General features: G+C 35.2%; 1 protein-coding gene across 2 annotated transcripts in view; it reads left to right on the top strand.

The window, feature by feature from the left end:
* ROCK1 (Rho associated coiled-coil containing protein kinase 1) overlaps positions 1 to 22341 on the top strand; it is a 149444-nt gene that overhangs the window by 83656 nt on the left and 43447 nt on the right. For both annotated transcript variants that reach the window (XM_060118233.1, XM_060118234.1), the window contains 7 exons: positions 2941 to 3100; positions 7758 to 7818; positions 11191 to 11279; positions 13355 to 13403; positions 17634 to 17769; positions 20251 to 20342; positions 20435 to 20681. In XM_060118233.1, coding sequence (XP_059974216.1) covers positions 2941 to 3100; positions 7758 to 7818; positions 11191 to 11279; positions 13355 to 13403; positions 17634 to 17769; positions 20251 to 20342; positions 20435 to 20681 — 834 coding nt within the window. The remainder of the gene's footprint in view (positions 1 to 2940; positions 3101 to 7757; positions 7819 to 11190; positions 11280 to 13354; positions 13404 to 17633; positions 17770 to 20250; positions 20343 to 20434; positions 20682 to 22341) is intronic.

Raw genomic sequence — 22341 nt, 5'->3', positions numbered from 1 at the left:
CCTTTCCTGGAACTCCTGTAATGTGTATGTTGGTCTACTTTATGGTGTCCCAGAAGCCCTTTAGGTTCCATTCACTTCTTCTTTCTGTTCATCATACTTGATAATTTCAGTTGTCCTATCTTTGAATTCGCCGGTTCTTCTGCCTGCTCAAATCTTTTGTTGAACCTCTCTAGCGCATTTTTAGTTTCAGCTTTTGTACGTTTCAGTGCCAGAATTTACATTTGGTTCTTTTTTCTGTCTTTTTATTAATATATTCTGTTTGTTAAGGTATCATACTTCTGGTTTCCTTTAGCTGTTTGAGCACGTTTAAGACATTTAAAGTCTTTGTTTTGTAAAACCAATGTCTGGGTTTCCCCAGTGAGGTTTTCTGTTGTTTTCTTTATTCCCTGTAAGTGGGCCATACTTTTCCTGTTTTTTTTTTTTTTTTACATGCTTTGTAATTTTTTGTTGTGAACTGGACATATTGAACACACTAATGTTGTAACTCTGGAAATCAGAATTCCCTCCTTGTCGAGTTTGCAAGCAACAGCTTGTTGTGGGCTCCAGTCATCTGTTTGTTTAGTGACTTTTTGGAACTATTCTTATGAAGTCTGTATTCCTTGTGTGTGTTCATTTAAGTCCCCTTTCCATTATCTCAGCAGTCAGCCAGTGACGAACATCTCCTTAAATGCCACAATTTAGCATCCTCTTTCTTCATTGAACGTTTCCTTGCTTGTTGTAAGTTTTTTCTTAGATTTCAGAGTTCTAAAAATGTTGTTCCTGATAGTTTTGTGAGCTTAATGGTTAGTTACTTCAATGGAAGGGCAGCTTCTTAGAGCTCCCTCTTCTGCCATTTTTGGTGACATCAGTTGGATTCTTTTTTATGGAACATGATTCCTATATTACCAGTTATTTATTGAAAGGTAAATTTTTTATAAATGGAACACTCTATATATTGATGGTAATTCAGTAAAGCTAAATTTATCCTTCTTTATTTATTAGTTCTGGCATGATTATATGATATTATGTAAAGCCTAAACATTTTAATTTAGAAGCAGAAATAATTACTTTTATAATTCTCCCAGGATTTCCCATACTTGTATCCCATACTTGTCTCATTTAAAAACTACTCTAAGATGCTATGTCATCTATAAACAGACTAGGTCCATCTGAAACAGCAAGAGAAAATGCACCAAAACTTGCCCTGCTTCCTTTTAAAATCTATCTTATATGATAATTTTAAAGCAGGATTTCTCAGCCTCAACACTAGACCAGAGAAGTCTTTCTTGTATCTGTTGTCCTGAACATTGTAGGATGTTTAGCAGTATCCCTGGTCTCTACCCACCAGATGTCAGTAGCATCCCTCCCTCAGTTATGACAACAAAAAAATGTACCCAGACATTTCTGACATATTCAGACATTGCTGAATATCCCCGAGGGGCCAAAACTGTCCCTGATTGAGAACCACTGTTTTAAGGTAAAATTTGTGCCAAGACCATGTACTTCACAAGGAGCGACAACCTTTTTTTCCCCTCATTTTACAAATTAGTCAATTAAGATCAGGAAGCTAGAATCATCTAGTTGGGCAGTTTTCTTGGCCATTAAGGAAAGAAAATGGTGGAAAAGCTCTTTTCTCATTCACTGTTAGTACTACAGCTTCTTTTGGTTAAGTGTGTTGTTTCATTCCCAAATTTATCTGATAGTTCACTGTATCTGAGATGCACAACAATAGTTATTTCTTGCCTGGAATACCCAGACGATTCAATAGAACCATGATTCCTTTATATAAGAAATTAAGATTGTAAAATCAGGTCAGTTAGTTTTTGTTTGTTTACTCTTCTTTATCTTTTTCTCTAAAGGAACACGAGATGATTGTATCAAAAATAATTATTGAATATTTTGATGATAAAATTTCAGTGATGTTTTATTATACTCCTGTATCTTTAAAAGACTTTTTTCCTGAAAATTATTTTTAGGTGTACTTTCTTTAGCATGTTTAAGCTCCAAAAGAAGATACTAGTAGTACTAGTTTCATATAGTATTTTCTTCTGTGTCATGAAGATTTGCATTGCCACATACAGCTTTATGTTATTAAGTATGTGTGGGTCTTGCTCCCCATCAAGTTGAAAACTCTTGAAGATTCTGTGTTAAGGTTTTATATCCCTGCTCTTTTTTCCCAATAGCCATTTCATAAATAGTTCACTGAGTTTCCCCTTAATCACTTAATTCAGGGAAGGTAACTAGTCTGAAAATATAATTCAAAATACTTTGCTCCAATTCAGTATTTTATAATAACCTATAATGGAAAGGAATCAGAAAAAAACAAAAATACACGTCTATATACATATATATGTGTATACACATACATATAACTGAATCACTTAGCTATACACCTGAAACACAGTATTGTAAATCAACTTCAATTAAAAAAAATACTTTGCTTTTATAGAGATATTGAGTCGGGGGGAGGGGAATACTGATCATCTAGATTCTAGATGATTAAACATATTTCAGTAACAAGTTATTATACCCAGGACCACTAAGAAGTAACTTTGATTTCTAGTTTGCTGTAGAACAGATTAACGAGCAAAATACTGCATTTGAAACTAATCATCTTTGAGTACGATTTGTCATGCTATAGTTTCTGGAAAGTCTTTTCTGTAGTCCTAACTGCTTTTGCACATCTTATACTACAATGTATTTTAAAACAAACCTTAATAATACTTGACTTGTAATATTCAAATTAAACTGGAGGTATAGATGATAATTATAGGTGACTGAAGATAATTGGTTCATGAATTACATAATTAATGATCAGTATCTGTTGATTAATAATCCTAATAAAGCTTACTGTAATAGGGTTCAACCCATTTGGAATTTGTGGTTCACAAGTTATTTGTATGTAGGAAGTCATTAGTAGTTGGTACAGAATCATTGCTTCAATTTTGTTTCTGTTTTTAGCTGTAGCACCAGTTGTACCTGATTTAAGTAGTGACATTGACACAAGTAACTTTGATGACTTGGAAGAAGATAAAGGAGATGAAGAAACATTCCCTATACCTAAAGCTTTTGTTGGCAATCAACTACCCTTTGTAGGATTTACATATTATAGCAATCGTAGGTAAGTATGCTACACATTGATATTTGGGGTAGGTACTGACTTTGTTGTAGTCATGTTATTTTCTTAGGGATATCTAAAAATCACTTTAAGAACATTTAAAGTAGATTTGGGCTTCCCTGGTGGCACAGTGGTTGAGAGTCCACCTGCCGATGCAGGGGACACGGGTTCGTGCCCCGGTCCGGGAAGATCCCACATGCCACTGAGTGGCTGGGCCTGTAAGCCATGGCCGCTGAGCCTGCGCGTCCGGAGCCTGTGCTCCACAACATGAGAGGTCACAACAGTGAGAGGCCCGTGTACTGCAAAAAAAAAAATAAAATAAAATAAAAATAAAGTAGATTTAATGGTATATAAAGAGATATATTAATATGCCACTTTTCAACAATGCATTATATTTCCAATTTCATATTTAATATCTTTCAGACTCATCCATGCTCAGGATATTGTTTTTCAGAAATTCTTTGCTGAATGATACCCTATATATCTTCAAGTTACAACAATTAATAGGTCAAGAGATTCTCTTAATACTGATATTTTGGTTAATTGTGTTATCCAAAGAGTTCTGGTTTTATAATACATTTTGGAACAACGTATAGTTTTCTAGCATTATCATCACTATATTGATGTTACGAAAGGCCTATAATTTTCATTTCTTCAAAAATTAAGTGATTCTTCCCTAAAACTACTAAATGAATTATGTTTTACATCATGTAAGACCTTGTGACCTTGGGCAAATAACTTTCATCTTTTTTATGCCTCCATTTCCTCAAAAATAGGGATGATGGGGATAATAATAACAATATGTGTCTCAGGGTTGTTATAAGGGTTAAGTAAGTCAAAACACAGTAAAACACTTAGAACAATGCTTTGCATGGAGTAAGCACTCATTGTTAGTTATTTTTATCATTAGTATGAGCTAATATTAGTTAATCTTTTCTAATGGACTTCAGATACAAGTTAAACATTTAACATTATTTTCATATGCTGGGCATTCATTCGTTCATTCAACAGACATGTTTGACAACCTCCTCTTTGTCAGGTATATACTAAGCACCAAGGTGCAGGGAGAAGGATTAATAAGATATAATTATCTTCTCTTGAGATGCTCATATCGTAGTAAGGAAATGGATAAGTTGTACAATGTAGGTTGGCAAGTACTACACGACAGAACTCTAAACAAAGTACCATACCAGTATATAAAAGTGAACTATATGCACCATTAACTGGGTGTGTTAAATCTGCTTGATAAATTTATTTTAAAATATGTATCTCTAATCAAATTATACTCCATTAGAATGGTATTAGATATTTGAATTGCTTGGAGTAATAATTAAATTTGAGGTTATTATAGCTAACCTTTTAAAGTGAAGCATCTTGTCATTTTAGTCAAAACTTTTTATGAGGGTGATTCAGTTCAAGTTTAGAAAATAGGAATTCAATTTAGTCTTGCTTTATGAAATTTCTCCAATAATCCAGCTGTAAGACAATAATTTTGTTCTTTAGATGTTAGAATACTTTTATTGTATCACCAAGTAGGTAGTACTTGAGTTTTGACCCCAAGAAAAGAGCAATATTTTAATCCTTCTTCCCTCCCTAATACTCCATGAGTATTATATTGGAGCTTTTTGTGTGTGTGTGTGTGTGTGTGTGGTACGCGGGCCTCTCACTGTTGTGGCCTCTCCCATTGCGGAGCACAGGCTCCGGACGCGCAGGCTCAGCGGCCATGGCTTATGGGCCCAGCCGCTCCGCAGCATGTGGGATCTTCCCGGACCGGGGCACGAACCCATGTCCCCTGCATCGGCAGGTGGACTCTCAACCATTGTGCCACCAGGGAAGCCCCGGAGCTATTTTATATTGAAATACACAGAGAACCTTCAAAGTGGTGTGTTTGCTGCAGCATCCTTTCTTTTTTTTTTCTTCTTTTTAAAAAAATTATATATATATTTTTTTAATTTTTGAAAATTTTTTTATTTTGGCTGCACTGGGTCTTAGTTGCAGCATGCAGAATCTTCATTGTGGCATGCAGGCTTCTTAGTTGCGGCATGCGAATTCTTAGTTGCGACATGCATGTGGGATCTAGTTCCCTGACCAGGGATCAAACCCCGGCCCCCTGCATTTGGAGCATGGAGTCTTACCCACTGGACCACTAGGGAAGTCCCTAAATTTTATTTTATTTATTTATTTATTTATTTATTTTATTTTTTTTTTCTTTTTGCGGTATGTGGGCCTCTCACTGTTGTGGCCTCTCCCGTTGCGGAGCACAGGCTCCGGATGCGCAGGCCCAGCGGCCATGGCTCACGGGCCCAGCCGCTCCGCGGCATATGGGATCCTCCCAGACCGGGGCACGAACCCGTATCCCCTGCATCGGCAGGCGGACTCTTAACCACTTGCGCCACCAGGGAGGCCCCTAAATTTTATATTTTTATCAATTATTCTCTGGCTTGGTTTCTGAAACACTCAAGATGTTGACATAAACACCCCCCAGTGTTTTTGGATTTTCTGTAATAGAATTCAGCAGTTAATTACTTTTTCTGCACAAAAGTAATTACTTTCTCTGCACAAAGGTAATCTTGAATTAAATAAGCATAATATATATATATATATATATATTCTTTGTACTATTGATACATTGTCATACACTAGATTATGTTCCGTGAGTTTTCCTTGTATTCATATGTTTCATATCCCAAACTAATTTCTGAATTTCTTAAAAGTACAAATTGTAGTCTGTTCTTAAATATCACCACCTTATTGAGTAATATAGTGTTTAGTAATTGTTTCTTACATGTTTGGTTGGAGGTATGTTTGCTCTTAATAAAGAAAGAATCAGCAAGATATTAATTAGCCTTACTGTAATATGTAAGTATAATTTTGAATTGCATGAAATTAAAGACTTCTGAAATTCTTACTTCTGAAATCCAAACATACAAGGACAGAGATCATTACTGTTGACGTATAGCTGAATTATAAACATTTTAAAAACAGCCTTAAACTTTTAGCTATATTCCTAATAATCTAACACCTCTTTCATAAAAAGTTTACCTAAATGACCAGATTCTATATAAAAGCAACAATATAATAAGAAAAAGAACCTTGAAAGGAAAAAAAAACATAAGAAGTGGAAGAATGAATGGATGTGTACATTGGTATCATTACATTTTCAGGGCTGTATTCAGAGAACTTTATGTTACTAACTTTGCAGAAGGCTAAACATCAACTTTACTTATATAGCATATTATATTTAGAAGATAAATTAGAGATCAAGTAGTCTGATCTATCTAATTCAGATTCTACTGGTGTTGCTGTATGCTTTTATTTATATCACATAATGCAGAATCTCACACTGAATTTCTGAGGCACTTTATAGTCAATGGAATTAAATTGCACTATATCTAGAAGTTGTCATTTGTTATATGGGACCTTTTCTCTACAAACCTGCTACATAGCCCTTGTTATTGTCTCCTGAATATTTGATTCTGTGGTTGATCTGAATAATTTTCCAAGAGAAACATGGGAAATGACATATTTTCCTGCTGTTTCTTTTAGAGCACTGCTATATATGTTTAATGATACTTAAAGGACACTTGATTATCTTCTGTTTTTCACTATGAATTAATTATTTCTAGTGTGTTAACAACTGACCCATAACAGCTGCGAAGTATACTGTAGCTATTTGATCTATTTTTGAGGGAGCTCTACTGGTTAACCAAGGTGGTAACTGTAGTGGTGATATAGATGTAGTAATAGTGGTAGTCATAGGATGGTAAAGGAAGTAGCAGAAGTATCTTACCTTTACCTAACATTTGATTGTGTAGAAAAAATTTTCATATGATCTGTTTATATCTGTTCAGTAATCTGATAAGATGTCTAAAGAAGACCTCTAAAGATCACTAATATCTTGTATTTGTATGTAATTCTAACTTTATATTTAATTTAACAAACTCTGCAAGGCTTAGAGGTCACAGAAGATTAGCAGGACATCTTCAGAACTTTGGTTCTGTTATTTCAACCACTTACACAAAAACTCTTAACTTTTTTGCCCAGAAAAGCAATATCATTCTTTTTGGCCATGCCACGCAGCTTACGGTACCTCAGTTCCCTGACCAGTGATTGAACCTGGGCCACAGCAGTGAAAGCACTGAATCCTAACCACTGGACTGCCAGGGAACTCCCCGGCAATATCATTGTTGACTGAAGGATAATTGGGGGCATTGGGGAGGAATTGTGCACATGTCTGTAGAAGTCAACAATTCCTTATTCCTGATTCTAAATCCAAAAGCTCTAGAAACTAAAAGTTTTTTAGTGATTTGTTTGGTGGCAAAACCTACCATAACCTGCTCTCATGGCGAAAAACCTAATCTGAACTAAGTTGAGACTATTTTATGGTTTTTATTTATTCTCTTTGGTATGAATATTCATATATTTTGCTGCAGGAATATTAAGGTATATGATTACAGAGTGCTGCTTCAGACCTAACTGGGGGTTTTATTTAATATATGTATCATTTCTGTGTTATGTTTCTAAAATAAAGAATTAAGAACCTGCACTCAATTTTTAAAAGCAGAGCAAGTACAAAAGATAGGCATATAGTATTTGTTACTGGTTGTTACTAGATATTAAAGAGTTTTTTGTTTTCTTTTAAAAACTATTTTCTTCCTAGATACTTATCTTCAGCAAATCCTAATGAAAACAGAACTAGCTCTAATGTGGATAAAAGCTTGGTAGGTATTTTCTTATTGTTATTATTTTAAAAGTTGTTTTGTGGATAATGTATTTTGTATGCATGATACTAAGTAAATATGCATTGCTTCAGAAAATGTAGTTAGTGATCTTAAATTTATATAGCACTTTTTATCTACTGTTTCCTCTCCTGTTTGATTTCTTGCCTGAATATCAAATGGGATATTATATGTGGAGGCAGTTAGTAAACTATACATTGCTACACAGATTGACAGAGGTGGTCTTTTTAATCTTTGGAATTAGGAATTTATGATAAATCAGTGTATCAGTAAGAGTCTTGACAGGGCAACAGATGGCACATTCAAAAGATTTATACGAGAGTTTTTGTGTATGTGTGTGCTAAAATTTACATAACACAAAATTTACCATTTTACCATTTTTATGTGTACGGTTCAGTGACATTAAGCACCCTCACGTTGTTGTGCAGTCATCACCACCATCATCTCCAGAACTTTTTCTTCATCCCAGACTAAAATTTTGTGCCCATTAAAGTCTGCATTCCACTCTCCCTTCAACCCCTATTAACTATTATCCTTACTTTCTGTCTCTATGAATTTGACTATTCTAGGTGCCTCATGTAAGTGAAATCATACAGTATTTGACTTTTTGTGATTGGCTTATTTTCCTTAATGTCCTTAAGGCTCAGGCATGTTGTAGCATGTATCAGAATTTCATTCCTTTTTAAGGCTTAATATATTCTGTTATATGCATATACCACATTTTGTTTATTTATTAAGCGAAGAGAGTTTAATGAAGGGACTATTAATGGTGCTATGCGTAGGATCAAGGGGAGCAATAAATAAAGGGAGCTAAAGCAGCCATTGATTGACAGCAGTGGGAAGCCATTGCCCTTAGTCTGAAGGGACAAGGAGAGACAAATCTTGTTACCACAGCTCAGAGAGAATGCGTAGAATCATGAAAGAGGAGCATAGAACATAGAGCACTGCCAGAGCCATGGTAAGGCAAGAAGAGTGTGGGGAAAACAGATATTTCATTTCTCCCAACTGATTTCCGGGTGGTGTCTCCTGAATGCTGAAACCAAGCTTAAAATCATAGGACAACAGAGCCCAGTTAATGCAGTCTGTAAATTTGAAGGCAAAGAAGGTCAGAGGATGGGTCTTCAAGGCTGGAAGGGAGAGGTGGCAAATGGAGAATAACCAGTACAGTGAGCATCTTCTAATTTGACCACTGAAAAGTGAATTCCTGTAGGAAGTGAATATTAGAGACATAAGTTCTTTTTATTGTTAGAAAAGCTCATGTTCATGAGACAGATGATTAAAAAATTTTTTTATTTGCTTACATTGAGAAGGTCCTTTTTTGTTAGCCAGGACTTTTCTTAAATATACCAGAAATAATTATCTGGCCATCCTTAGAGCATTCTTTGAGCTCTCTGTGTGCTATAGCCTCCATATTTGTAACTGAGATGAGGTGTAGGCAGCAATCATTTTTAAAAGCTGACAGAATTCTTCTTTCTCCTTCATATATTTACTCTTAAATGTGAGAGAACATATGGTGGGAAGGGAAAGTGAGAAAAAGGGGAACGAACTATGCGAGTACTGGTTAGCTGTTATGGCCATTTTTCTCTTTTAAATTCTCATCCCAGTAGAGCTATTTGACAAATTTTATAGCTAATCGGGGCTCAGAAATCTTCAAAATTAAAGCACATTTGACCTGGAGATGGTGACAATAAGGAGCTGCTATAACCCCACTCTGACTGTATTACTTATCTGTAAATTTAGAGCTACATTAGGACTTAAAAAATAATTCAGTGGAATCCTGTTTTCTTTGGGCTGATCTTGTTCAATGGTGACTGCCATAAGGTTCTGTCAGTGGCTTTTATCTTTTGCTCTGGTTAAGATCACAGGGGAAGAAGAAAACGCTTGTGTGCCTACTATTTCTGTTAACCTAGAACTAAGTACAAAAATCAACTAGTTTAGTTTTCAACTCTTCCCTGAAAGCCTTCTAGCAGAGGTGCTAGTGAACAACTTTGCAGTTGCCAAATATGATGAATATTTTTCATTCCGTATCTTATTTTTCTTTTTTGCTGCATTTGACACTGACCAGTCCTTTCTCCTTGGAACTTTAAGAACTTTCATGTTCTCATTATTTCCTTCTTTTTCTCTTTCTACCTTTGGATTTTATTTTCAGTCCTCTTTGCAGGATCTCCTCCCTTTCTCTCTCCCCCCAACCCCATAATTACTAAATGTGTCTCAAGATAGTTCTGATCTTGGCTCTCTGCTCATTTTCTGTAGTTAATCTCATGTGTGTCTAGCTTGCTCCTCTGAACTCCATACCCGCATCTTTTCTCTCTCTCTGACTGGACTTCTCTTCCTGCACATCGTTCAGACACTTCAACCTAGGCCAAAGCCTAACTCACACTTCTTCTCTCTCCATCCCCTCACCAGCAGTTCTTTTTGTGTCACCCATCTTTTGTAATGCTACTCTGTTCTTATTTCTAATCAGTTGCTGGGTTATAAATTCTGCCTTTTGACTGACACAGTTATCCATTTCCTCTTCATTTCTACAGCTTCTGCCTTATATCAGACCTATATACTCTTTTTGCCTGAACTGTCTATTAATTGGTTGTTTTGTCTAGAATTTCTCTGCTCTCTAATCTATTCACCTTATTACTGAAGTGATGTTTCTACAATGCCAATACTCTGTCATTTCCCCTTTTAAAGTGTTTATAGGTTAAAGTGCCCAACTCCTTTTCTGCATACAAGGATCATAGTCCCACTTGCCCTTTCAGATTTTATGTGATTCGTTCTCCCTGTTATGTTCTTTGCTCTGCCTAGACTTGATTTCTTCCCATTTTCCAATCATATTTTCTTTCTCTCTACTTTTGGACTCATTCATTTAGTTAAAATGCATTCCTTCTTTCACTTCCTCTGCTTGGTAAATACCTCTCTTCTTATAGGTCTCATCTCAAACATTCCATCTTCAAGGCAGAATTAGATGTGACCTCTTCTCCAGTACACCTTATATATAATTTTATTAGTACCTACCACATTATATTATAATATTTTGTGTATATGTCTGGGTTATTGTAGGTTCTTTTCACCCTCCTATTCCCCTGTGCCCCACTATCAAACTATTAGCTTTATGAGAACGGGGACCAAATCTTTTGAATTTTTGTATTACTAATGCCTCCCACAGCATCTGACATATTAGTAGGTGTTGCAAATAAATGCCTGTTAAATTAATAATAAAAATTTCAGATAGAAAGGAAAAGGGTAAGATTGGATCAGATGATTCCCTTATAAACAGGTATAAAATGGTAATATAAACTTGCTATTTTAAAATTCTTTATGAATATTCTTAGTAGAATAAGTTTTTGTTGTTTTTAATTAAAGCAGGAAAATTTGCAAAAAACAATTTATAAGCTGGAAGAACAGTTGCATAATGAAATGCAATTAAAAGATGAAATGGAGCAGAAGTGCAGGTGAGAATATACTTTATGTTTTTCACATTAAAAGTTGTATAGCAAATGCTGATTTTAAAGCTTGCACTCTGTAAACCCTTGAAAGTAGATGGAAGTAAGGCAGAGATGTAAAGATTGCTATTGATATACATTCAGTGAATAATATCCACTTAATGCCTGGTTTATTGATTTTCTCTCCCATTTTAATTAGCTGACAGAAAGGGAAAATTCGTTTACATTAAATAAGATGCATTCTAAAATGTAGCTGTTTTTGAAGATTAAAACTCACTAAATTTTTGATGCAGACACTTTTAATTTCCACTATGATTCGCTATAGCAGTATTTTTTTCAGAATTTTTTTCCTATGAGTCTAAATTTAATAAGAGCCTATATATTTATGAAAATATAAAATGATCAAGATAATTTAAAATAACCTAGCATAATGCTTAGTTACTTATTAATTACAAACAATAACACTTTATTATATTGTTAGTAAATAGTATTGGATAAATGAAAAACATAACAGATTAAGTATTCAAAAAAATGGAATTGAGAAAATTGGCAATTTTGTGAGTGGGGGAGAGGAAACAAGTAAACTGCTCACTACCTACAGTTCCTTATAGATTAAATAGTTAAGCATCTAATATAAGCTTTTTTTAGAAAAGCACTTTAAGGAAATAATTAACTGAGCCCAGCATTTGGAAGGAATTTCTAGGTATAAAACATAGAAATAAGGAGAGGAAATGGATAGATATTATTGCATAAATGTTGAGCAGTTTCTATAGTTAAAATTAAAAGGCAAATGACAAATTAGTGGTAGTGGTGGAGGTAGGGATCAATTTAAGGAGGAAATAAGAGTGGCCAAAGTGGCCAATAATCATATGAAAATGGGTGTGTGTGTGGTGGGGGGGTGGCCTGAGATGAAACTGGGAAGGTCGACAGAGACTAGATCTTAAAACACTCTGTCTTTGAAAAGCTAAGAAATTTGGGATTTATCCTAAGGGTGATGAAAAAACATTAAAAGTTATTAAACTTAAAAGTAAAACAAAAGATCAAATTTGCTTTTAAAAAAGAACTCCCTGGTTAATTACGCAGCATTTGACATTTATTCACCTAAATGAGAATGAGGGAGGAAGATGAGTCAAGGAGGATTCCCAGGCAGAGTGCTTTACTTTGGGACAGGAGAGGAGAAGCAGATTGGTATTGTGGGAGGGGTCGCCGGGCAGAGGGAATTCATTTAGCTTTGGACATGCTGAATGAGCTATTTGGTAAGACATCCATGTGAAACGTTGCATGTACAGATTTGAAGCTCAGAAATAGGTTTAGAGCCCCAAAAATGAATTGTGATGGAGATAATAATACACTTTCAGTTTATCTCAGATTTTTGCCCAAGTTGCCAAGTGGTGCATTTACTGCTTTATATATGCCACCTTTCCCTTCATTTACTTACTCTTATATTAAAGGTTAAATGGTTAATCTTTGTTTAGTAGCAAGTATTGCATGAGGGAATTCAGGGATCCTTAATCTAGAATCCATAGACCTCTCCTAAAGCATCCATGGATGGAATTCGAGGTTCTTAAACTTGGGTGACAAAAGTGAATCTTTTCTGTAAACTTTAGCTGAAATTCAGCATTTTCTTTAATTATGAACACAGTGAATAATCCACAGTTATTAGCAGTAGCTGTGAATTTTTTATTACCAATAGAAATCACAAATATTATCTTAGAATGCAGTTGTTATTTATCTCTAAATACCATTTATGCTCATTATTACTTTAAAATTACTGCTGCTAGATCTTATTTAATATATTAATAAAATGCATATATTAGTGAATCATACTTTTTAAAAAAAGGTTATGACTGTATTTCAGTATAATTTTGGTTTCTTTTAATCCTATGTATTTTATTTTATGCTTTTAAAATATTATTCTGAGAAAATGCCATAGGCTTCACCAGACTGACTGCCAAAGGGATCCACAGCACACACAAGAAAGGTTAAGAAATCTTAGCTAAATGGAAAAGTAAGAAATGTGGTGTTTCACCCCAAGCTATAAAAAGTAAATATATCTATAATCTGTATTGCTTTTGCTTTTACAGAACTTCAAACATAAAACTCGACAAGATAATGAAAGAATTGGATGAAGAGGTACTTTTTCTTTTCTAATCAGAAGTTTTCCTTTTTGAGACTTTTTCCCTCTTTCAGATTGTTTTCTGAGAAAATTATATTTGAACTTTATAGGTTGCAATACAGAACAGGACCAAAGAATTATGATGAAAGCCTCACTTTGGAGCTGCACGTTCAAGTGAAATTAGATTATACTTTAGTTTCTTTTGTGTGGTTTTATTCTAGAACCATGTTGAAATTTTAGTACATAAATTTCAGTTCAGTGGTTCTTAATAGTTGAAAGGTGAGAAAGGAGCAACAGATCAGAAATTGAATCTGGAACTGTAGCAGAAAGAGACAGACAAATTCAACTATTAAGAACCACTGAACTGAAATTTATGTACTAAAATTTCAACATGGTTCTAGAATATGGGTAAACACACTACACTCTCCTCTTAAGCTTTTTTATGTTACAGTTGACAGTTGAAGCAGACATTACAGCATTGTCTGATGTGGTTCTCCATGTATATAGAAAACAATTTTAAGACAATTATAAATGGGTATAAAGGGAGGTAAGGTTTTATACTTTAATCAAACTGGTCATATGCCAACACTAGTAATATAATGTAATACCTAGAGCAGCCACTGATAAAAATTATACAAAGAGACACTTAAAAACACTAGTAAATTAAATAGAATTCCAAAAAATGTTCAAGTAACCTACAGAAAGACAAGAAAGAAAACATGGGACAAAACAAAATGGGAGGCTTAACTCTAACATATCAATAATTATATTAAATGTAAATTAAATGCAACATCAATTAAGATAGATTGTCAGAGTAGATTTTTAAAAATTACCTACCTGTATGGTGTCCACCAGAAACTCTCTTCAAATGTAACAATATAGCCAATTTAAAAGTAAGAAGATGGAAAAATACATCATGTAAGCATTAGCAAAAAGAAGGCAGCAATGGCAATATTGATATCAGGTAAAGTAGACTTTAGGACAACGAAAATTACCAGGGGCAGAGGGACATTGCAGAATGACAAAAATGTCAATCCTCTGAGAAGACATAACATTCCTAAATTTGTATTCATCAAACAGAAGAGCTACAAAATATGTGAAGCAAAAGCGGATAAAACTGAAAGGAGAAGTAGACAAATCTGTGATTACTGTTGGAGGCTTTTTAAATACCACTCTCTAGACAGAGGATCAGCAAACATATAGGAGAACTCAGGCACACCACCAGCCAATAGGATCTATTCAACATTTGTAGAGCCCTCCACCCAGCAACAGCAAAGGACACGTTTTTCAGGCACTCAAGAAACACACACCAAGATAGACCACATCCTAAGCAAACTTCTCCAGATTTCAAAGAATTAAAATCATAGAGTGTGTTCTGTGACCAAAATATGACCAAACCAGAATGAATAACAGAAAAGTATCAGGCAAATCTACAAACACGTGGAAACTAAACAACACAGTTCTAAATAATCCATAGGTCAAAGAGTCTCAAGAGGAATGAAAAAATACGTTGGAATGTTAATTATATCTCATAAAGTTATTTTTCAAAGTTATGGATCTTCATCTTAAAAATGTTTGAACAATGAAAATGAAAATAAAACATCAAAATTTGTGGGATGCAGCTAACATAGTGCTCTAAGGGAAATGTATACACTAAATGTTTACATTAGAAAAGACGAGAAGTCTCAAATCAGTTATCTAAGCTCCTACCTCAGGAACCTAGAAAAAGAAGAGCAAAATAAACCCAAAGCAAGGAGAAGGAAGGAAAAATAAAGAGCAGAAATCAGTGGACTTGAAAACAGAAAAATAATAGAGAAAATCAGTGATAATAAAAACCCAGCTGCTTGGAAAGATCAACAAAATTGACAGTCCTCTAGCAAGATTGTCAAAGGAAAGAAAGGACACAAATGATCAGTATCAGGAATAAAACAGAGCATATTCCTACAGACTCTACAGATATAAAAAAAAAATTCTTAAGGAAATACTATAAACAGTTCCAAATAAGTAAGTGTAATATTTAGGTGAAATGGACTAATTCCTCCAAAAATACAAACTGCCACAACTCACACAATGTGAAATACATTATTTGAATAGCCCTATATAACTATTAAAGTGAATTCATAATTTAAAAGCTCCCCAAAAATTAATCTTCAGGACAGATGGTTTTACTAGAGAATTCTACCCAGTGTTTAAGATTTTTTTTTTTTGATGTGGACCATTTTTAAAGTCTTTATTGAATTTGTTACAATATTGCTTCTGTTTTATGTTTTTATTTTTTGGCCCCAAGACGTGTGGGATCTTAGCTCCCTGACCAGGGATCGAACCCCGCACCCCCTGCATTGGAAGGGGAAGTCTTAACCACTGGACCTCCAAGGAAGTCCCTACCAAGTGTTTTAAGAAGAATTAACACCAATTCTACACTCTCTCTTCTAGAAAATATAAAAGAAGGGAACATTCCCCAGTGAATTTTATGAGGCTAGAATTACCAAGATACCAAAGTCTAGCAAAGACAGTACTACAAAGAAAACTATGGATCAGTATCCCTCAATCATGGCCAGCTGATTTTTGACCAAGGTGCAAAAGCAATTCAGTGGAGGAAGGATAGTCTTTTTAGCAAGTGGTGCTAGAGCAATTAGGTATTCATAGGCCAAGATATGGACCTCAACCTCAGTCTCACATCTTATGCAAATATTAACTTAAAACAGACCATAGATTTAAATAGGGATATAAAACTTCTAGGGAAAAAATAGGGGAAAGTCCTTGGGACCTGCAGCTTGGTGAAGAGTTACACATTACACCACAACTATGATCCATATAAGGGAAAAAATTCAATAAATTGGACTTCATCAAAACTTGCTCTGTGAAAGACCCTGATAAGAAGAGCTGTAGACTGGGAAAATGAACTGTTGTTACACACAGCAACTTGGATGGATCTCAAGGATATTTTGTTGAATGTAAAAAGCTAATCTCAAAAGATCCATATGTATGATTCCATTAATATAACACTTTCAAAATGGCAAAATTATACAGATGGAGGACCTCCTGTTATTGGTTGCCAGGGATATAGGTGGTGGGAGAAGTGAGGGATGTATGTGGCTATAAGTAGTGGCTGGAAGGAGATCATTGTGCTGATGGAACAGTTCTGTGTCTTGATTGTGGTGGTGGTTACATGGATCTACACATGAGATAAAATGACATCGAACTACACATGCTTTATACCAATATCAATTTCCTGATTTTGTTATCGTACCATTGTTAATAATGTAACTATTAGGGGAAACTGACTGGTAGGGTACATGTACTGTCTTTGCAACTTCTGAAATGTAGAATTTTAAATTTCAAAATTTTAAAATGAAAAAGTAAAAGTTAGAATGATAAAATCTTACAATTGGAAAGATTTTGGATGATCTCTGTCAAATTTTACTAAATTTCTCTGACAGCATCTTACTTAAAAGATGGATTTCACTTAAAAATGGAAAAGCACGCACTATAAAGGAGGTTTGTCCAGTGTGGAGTCTTAAAGATAAAAATGAAGCATCAAAAGCAGAATATGCTGATAGTGGTAACTCAGAAACAGAAGATAAATTTTTTTAAGTTGTGGAATTTGGAGTATTTTTTTTCTTTAACCCTCCCCTCCCCTTAGTTTCACTTTCTAAAATTAATATTTCTTTCATTACTTTTTAATATGCATCATTAGGTACATACATAGAACATCTTAGGAAAGGTAAGTTGTTACAGAGATAGGGAGGGGATTAAGGGAGACCTCATACAGGGATGGGTGAACTTACTACAAACACTGTAACCTTTGGTATCATTTGAGTTTTGCACCATTTAATTATCAAATATGTAGTTATTATCTGATTCCTTTTATATTTCATGTCTTAAAATTTAGGATTGTAAATAAACCAAAATATTGGTAATATAATACAATGTGTTCATCTTAATGTGTTTGAATACAATGTGTTTGACCTTCAGTCTGACAAGATTCATAGGGTTTTTTATACTCAAGGATTTTTTTTTTAATTTCTGAAAATTTTGTATATCTAGTTAAAATAAGGGGATTCTGTTTTCTTCTAAGGCAAGCTAATTCTACTATTAGAAAGTTGTTGTTGTTAGGAAGTATTATCTGATTTTGAAACCAAAATATCTATCTTAAGTAATTGTGTACTTTTTAAAAAAAGAACAGAGTATTCCCTTGAATAAATGAGGAGTATTAATTGTAGTGGTAACTTTTCTCATAATTTCAGGGGAATCAAAGAAGAAACCTAGAATCTACAGTGTCTCAGATTGAGAAGGAGAAAATGTTGCTACAGCATAGAATTAATGAGTACCAAAGAAAAGCAGAACAGGAAAATGAGAAGAGGAGGAATGTAGAAAATGAAGGTAAATTGTTATTTCCTTTGAAAAACACTGGAATTCCTAACACTATCCTGAGGTCTTCGTCTTGAGGTTGTTTTAAATTTAGTGCCTGTTATATATTTTTGAAGCCACAGTCCTAAGATACCTCATGAGCTAAATACCCATGTCCCAAAATTTATTTATAACATATTAAATTCAGTAGTAATGTTTTAGCTAGAGTAGTGATTTTTATCCTTGTGGGTATATTGGAATTTCTTGGGAAACTTCAAAGAAAACTAATGCCTGAACTTCAGAAATTCTGATTTAATTGATCTAGACATGTAAACTGGGCGTTGGTTTTTTTTTTTTTTTTTTTTTTTTTTTTTTTTTTTTTTTTTTTTTTTTTTTTTTGCTGTACGCGGGCCTCTCACTGCTGTGGCCTCTTCCGTTGCGGAGCACAGGCTCCGGACACACAGGCTCCGCGGCCATGGCTCGCGGGCCCAGCCGCTCCGCGGCATGTGGGATCCTCCGGGATCGGGGCACGAACCCGTGTCCCCTGCATCGGCAGGCGGACTCTCAACCACTGCGCCACCAGGGAAGCCCTGGCGTTGGTATTTTTAATAAGCTCTCTAGGCACTTCTAACAAGTAGCCACATTTTAGAACAACAAGACTAGAATTTTTGATATTAGTGTTACAAATTTAAAATAGCTTTCTACATCCTTTGATCCAGTGATTTCACTTTTAGAAATTTATTTCACGTACACTTGTGCACATGCATACTGATACAGAAACAAAGCTATTCATTTTAGAATTGTTTAAAATGGCAAAAATTATAAACGATGTAAATGTAATCAGTGGTATAATAAATTTTAGTATATATGGTAGAATACTATGCATTTTATAAAAGAATAAAGTATCTCTTGGGCTTCCCTGGTGGCGCAGTGGTTAAGAATCTGCCTGCCAATGCAGGGGACATGGGTTCAAGCCCTGGTCTGGGAAGATCCCACACGCCGTGGAGCAACTAAACCCGTGAGCCACAACTACTGAGCCCACGTGCCACAATTACTGAAGCCCACGCTCCTAGAGCCTGTGCTGCGCAACAAGAGAAGCCACCACAATGAGAAGCCTGTGCACTGCAACGAAGAGTAGCCCAACTAGAGAAAAGCCCTCGTGCAACAATGAAGACCCAACGCAGCAATAAATAAATTAATTAATTAAAAAAAGAAGAATTTAGGGGCTTCTCTGGTGGCGCAGTGGTTGAGAGTCCGCCTGCCGATGCAGGGGACGTGGGTTTGTGCCCCGGTCTGGGAGGATCCCACGTGCCGCGGAGCGGCTGGGCCCGTGAGCCATGGCCGCTGGGCCTGCGCGTCCGGAGCCTGTGCTCCACAACGGGAGAGGCCGCGGCAGTGAGAGGCCCACATACCACAAAAAAAAAAAAAAAAAAAAAAAGAATTTAAAAATATTTTTTAAAAAAGAATAAAGTATCTCTTTATAAACTGTTATAAAAGAATCTCTAAAATGTATCTTTACCAAAAAAAGTACAGATTGTTTAAAACAAGATTGCTTATCTATATATGTTTAAGTGTGTGTGTGTGTGTGTGTGTGTGTGTGTGTGTGTGTGTGTGTGTATAGATATGCATGTGAAAACATATATATATATATTTGTGTTTTTATATATTAGGGTATGGATACACAGACTGTCTTAGGAAGGATATGCAAGAAATTAGTAATAGTTGTTGCTGGGGAGGAGAGCCAGAGGGGCTGGGAGATGACGTGGAGGGAGAAAGACTCATGCTATACTATACACCATTTGGTACCTCTTGAATTTTGAAGCATTTTATTTATTTAGTTAGTTACATCTTTATTGGAGTATAATTGCTTTACAGTGTTGTGTTTCTGCTGTATAATAAAGTGGGTCAGCTATATGTATACATATATCCCCATCCCCCCTCCCCTGTGAGCCTCCTTCCCACCCTCCCTATACCATTCCTCTAGGTCGTCACAAAGCATCGAGCTGATCTCCCTATGCTATGCAGCTGCTTCCCACTAGCCATCCATTTTACATTTGGCAATGTATATATGTCATTGCTACTCTCTCCCTTCGTCCCAGCTCTCCCCCGCCACCCCACCCTGTGTCCTCAAGTCCATTCGGTATGTCTGTGTCTTTATTCCTGCCCTGCCACTAGTTGAACCATTTTAAAAATAATTGAACTAATCAAAGATTTGTACTATTCAAAAATAGGTAATATTAAAATTAGCTTTATATAATTTCACTAATAGATTAACTTTTATGAAAGGAATAAAATAATTTAAAATACTACAGCAGTGGAAACAAATCTGTTTTTGCATTCTGTACTATAAAACAGTGCTCTACGTTTTCATAAGTTTAAAATGTAGGTACTTCGAAGTTGGAATATGGACCTAATATAGCTGACGTTTATGGCCTAAGACCAAATTTCATTTTTTAAAAGGGATTTATATGTTTCCTCTATGAAAACTTACATATTATTCCTTCATTTTTCTAGTTTCTACATTAAAGGATCAGTTGGAAGACTTAAAGAAAGTCAGTCAGAATTCACACCTTGCTAATGAGAAGCTGGCACAATTACAAAAGCAGGTAAGTTTTTGGAGTGAGGTTTTTTTTTTTAAATCAAAATAAGTTTGATTGTGTTTTGGTAAAAAACTATTTTCTTGCTCTTTTTTAATTAGCTAGAAGAAGCCAATGACTTACTTAGGACAGAATCAGACACAGCTGTAAGATTAAGGAAGAGTCACACCGAGATGAGCAAATCAATTACTCAGCTAGAGTCCCTGAATAGAGAATTGCAGGAGAGAAATAGAATTTTGGAGAATTCCAAGTCACAAATGGACAAGGATTATTACCAGCTGCAAGCTGTATTAGAAGCTGAACGAAGAGACAGAGGTCATGATTCTGAGATGATTGGAGACCTACAAGGTAATATTTTTTCTTACTCTGGTAAAATAGACATAAAATTTACTGTTTTAGCCATTTTTAATTATACAGTTCAGTGGCATAAAATACATTCACATTGTCATGCAACCATCACTACTGTCCATCTCCAGAACTTTTTTTATCATTCCAAACTAAAAAATCTATACCCATTAAATCTATACCCCATTTCCCACTCTCCCCAGCCCCTGGTAACCACCATTCTACTTTATGTCTCTATGAATTTGACTACCTCATAGAAGTTATTATTTATCCTTTTGTGTCTGTCTTATTCCAGTTAGCTTAATGTCTTCAAGATTCATCCATGTTGTGGCATGTATCAGAATTTATTTCCTCTTTAAGGTTGTATACTGTTCCATTGTATTTATACCATATGTACCACATTTTGTTTATCTATCAATGGAAGGTAATTTTTTTAATTTATACTTTATTTTTAATTTATATTTTATTTTAAATTGTAGCTAAAAACATAAAATTTACCATCTTAATTTTTGTGTGTAAGGTAATATATTTTTGATCATATTGTCCTCATAAAGAAAATGACCTTGGCCCCCATACACTGTTGGTGGGAATGTAAATTGGTGCAGCCACTATGGAAATTGCCAAGATAGGGAAGCAACCTAAAAGTCCATCAACAGATGAAAGGATAAAGAAGATGTGGTATATATACTACAGAATATACTACTACTCAGCTATTAAAAAAAGAATGAAATTTTCCCATATGCAGCAACATGGATGGACTTGGAGAGCATTATGCCAAGTGAAATAAGTCAGAGAAAGACAAATACTGTATATCACTTATATGTGGAATCTAAAAAGTACAGCAAACTAGTGAATATAACAGAAAAGCAAGCTCACAGATATAGAGAACAAACTAGTGGTTACCAGTAGGGGGGAGGGGCAATTAAGAGGTGCAAACTATTAGGTATAAAATAAGCTACAAGGATATATTGTACAACCTGGGGAATATAGCCAATATTTTATAATAGCTGTAAATGGAGTATAACCTTTAAAAATTATGACTTACTATATAGTACACCTGTAATTTATATAATATTGTACATCAGCTATATACTTCAATAAAAAAGAAAGAAAATGACCTTGCTAATACTGGAAATGGTTAGCATTCTTTCTGTTTCAGGATAATTTGTATCAAATTGCAATTTCTTCATTCTCTCAGGCACCCTTGTGATGGAGGTAATGTGAATATTTCCAATTTTACAGCCAGTTACTAAAAAGTTAATTTTTAATTAATTTATTTTTTGGCTGCATTGGGCCTTTGTTGCTGTGCACGGGCTTTCTCTAGTTGCGGCAAGCGGGGGCTACTCTTTGTTGCAGTGCACGGGCTTCTCATTGCAGTGGCTTCTCTTGTGGAGCACGGGCTCTAGGCACGCGGGCTTCAGTAGTTGTGGCTCCTGGGCTCTAGAGCACAGGCTCAGTAGTTGTGGCGTATGGGCTTAGTTGCTCTGCAGCATGTGGGATCTTCCCGGAGCAGGGATTGAACCCGTGTCCCCTGCATTGGCAGGCGGATTCTTAACCACTGTGCCACCAGGGAAGTCCCTGAAAAGTTAATTTTTAAAAGTGCCCAATTCACAAAAGTCTTACTCAAAGTGGAACTAACCAGGCAGAGAAGATTATCACTATT

Source organism: Mesoplodon densirostris, chromosome 15 (assembly GCF_025265405.1).
Source record: "Mesoplodon densirostris isolate mMesDen1 chromosome 15, mMesDen1 primary haplotype, whole genome shotgun sequence".
Taxonomy (NCBI): Eukaryota; Metazoa; Chordata; class Mammalia; order Artiodactyla; family Ziphiidae; genus Mesoplodon; species Mesoplodon densirostris.
This window is presented reverse-complemented; position numbering and strand designations above follow the sequence as displayed.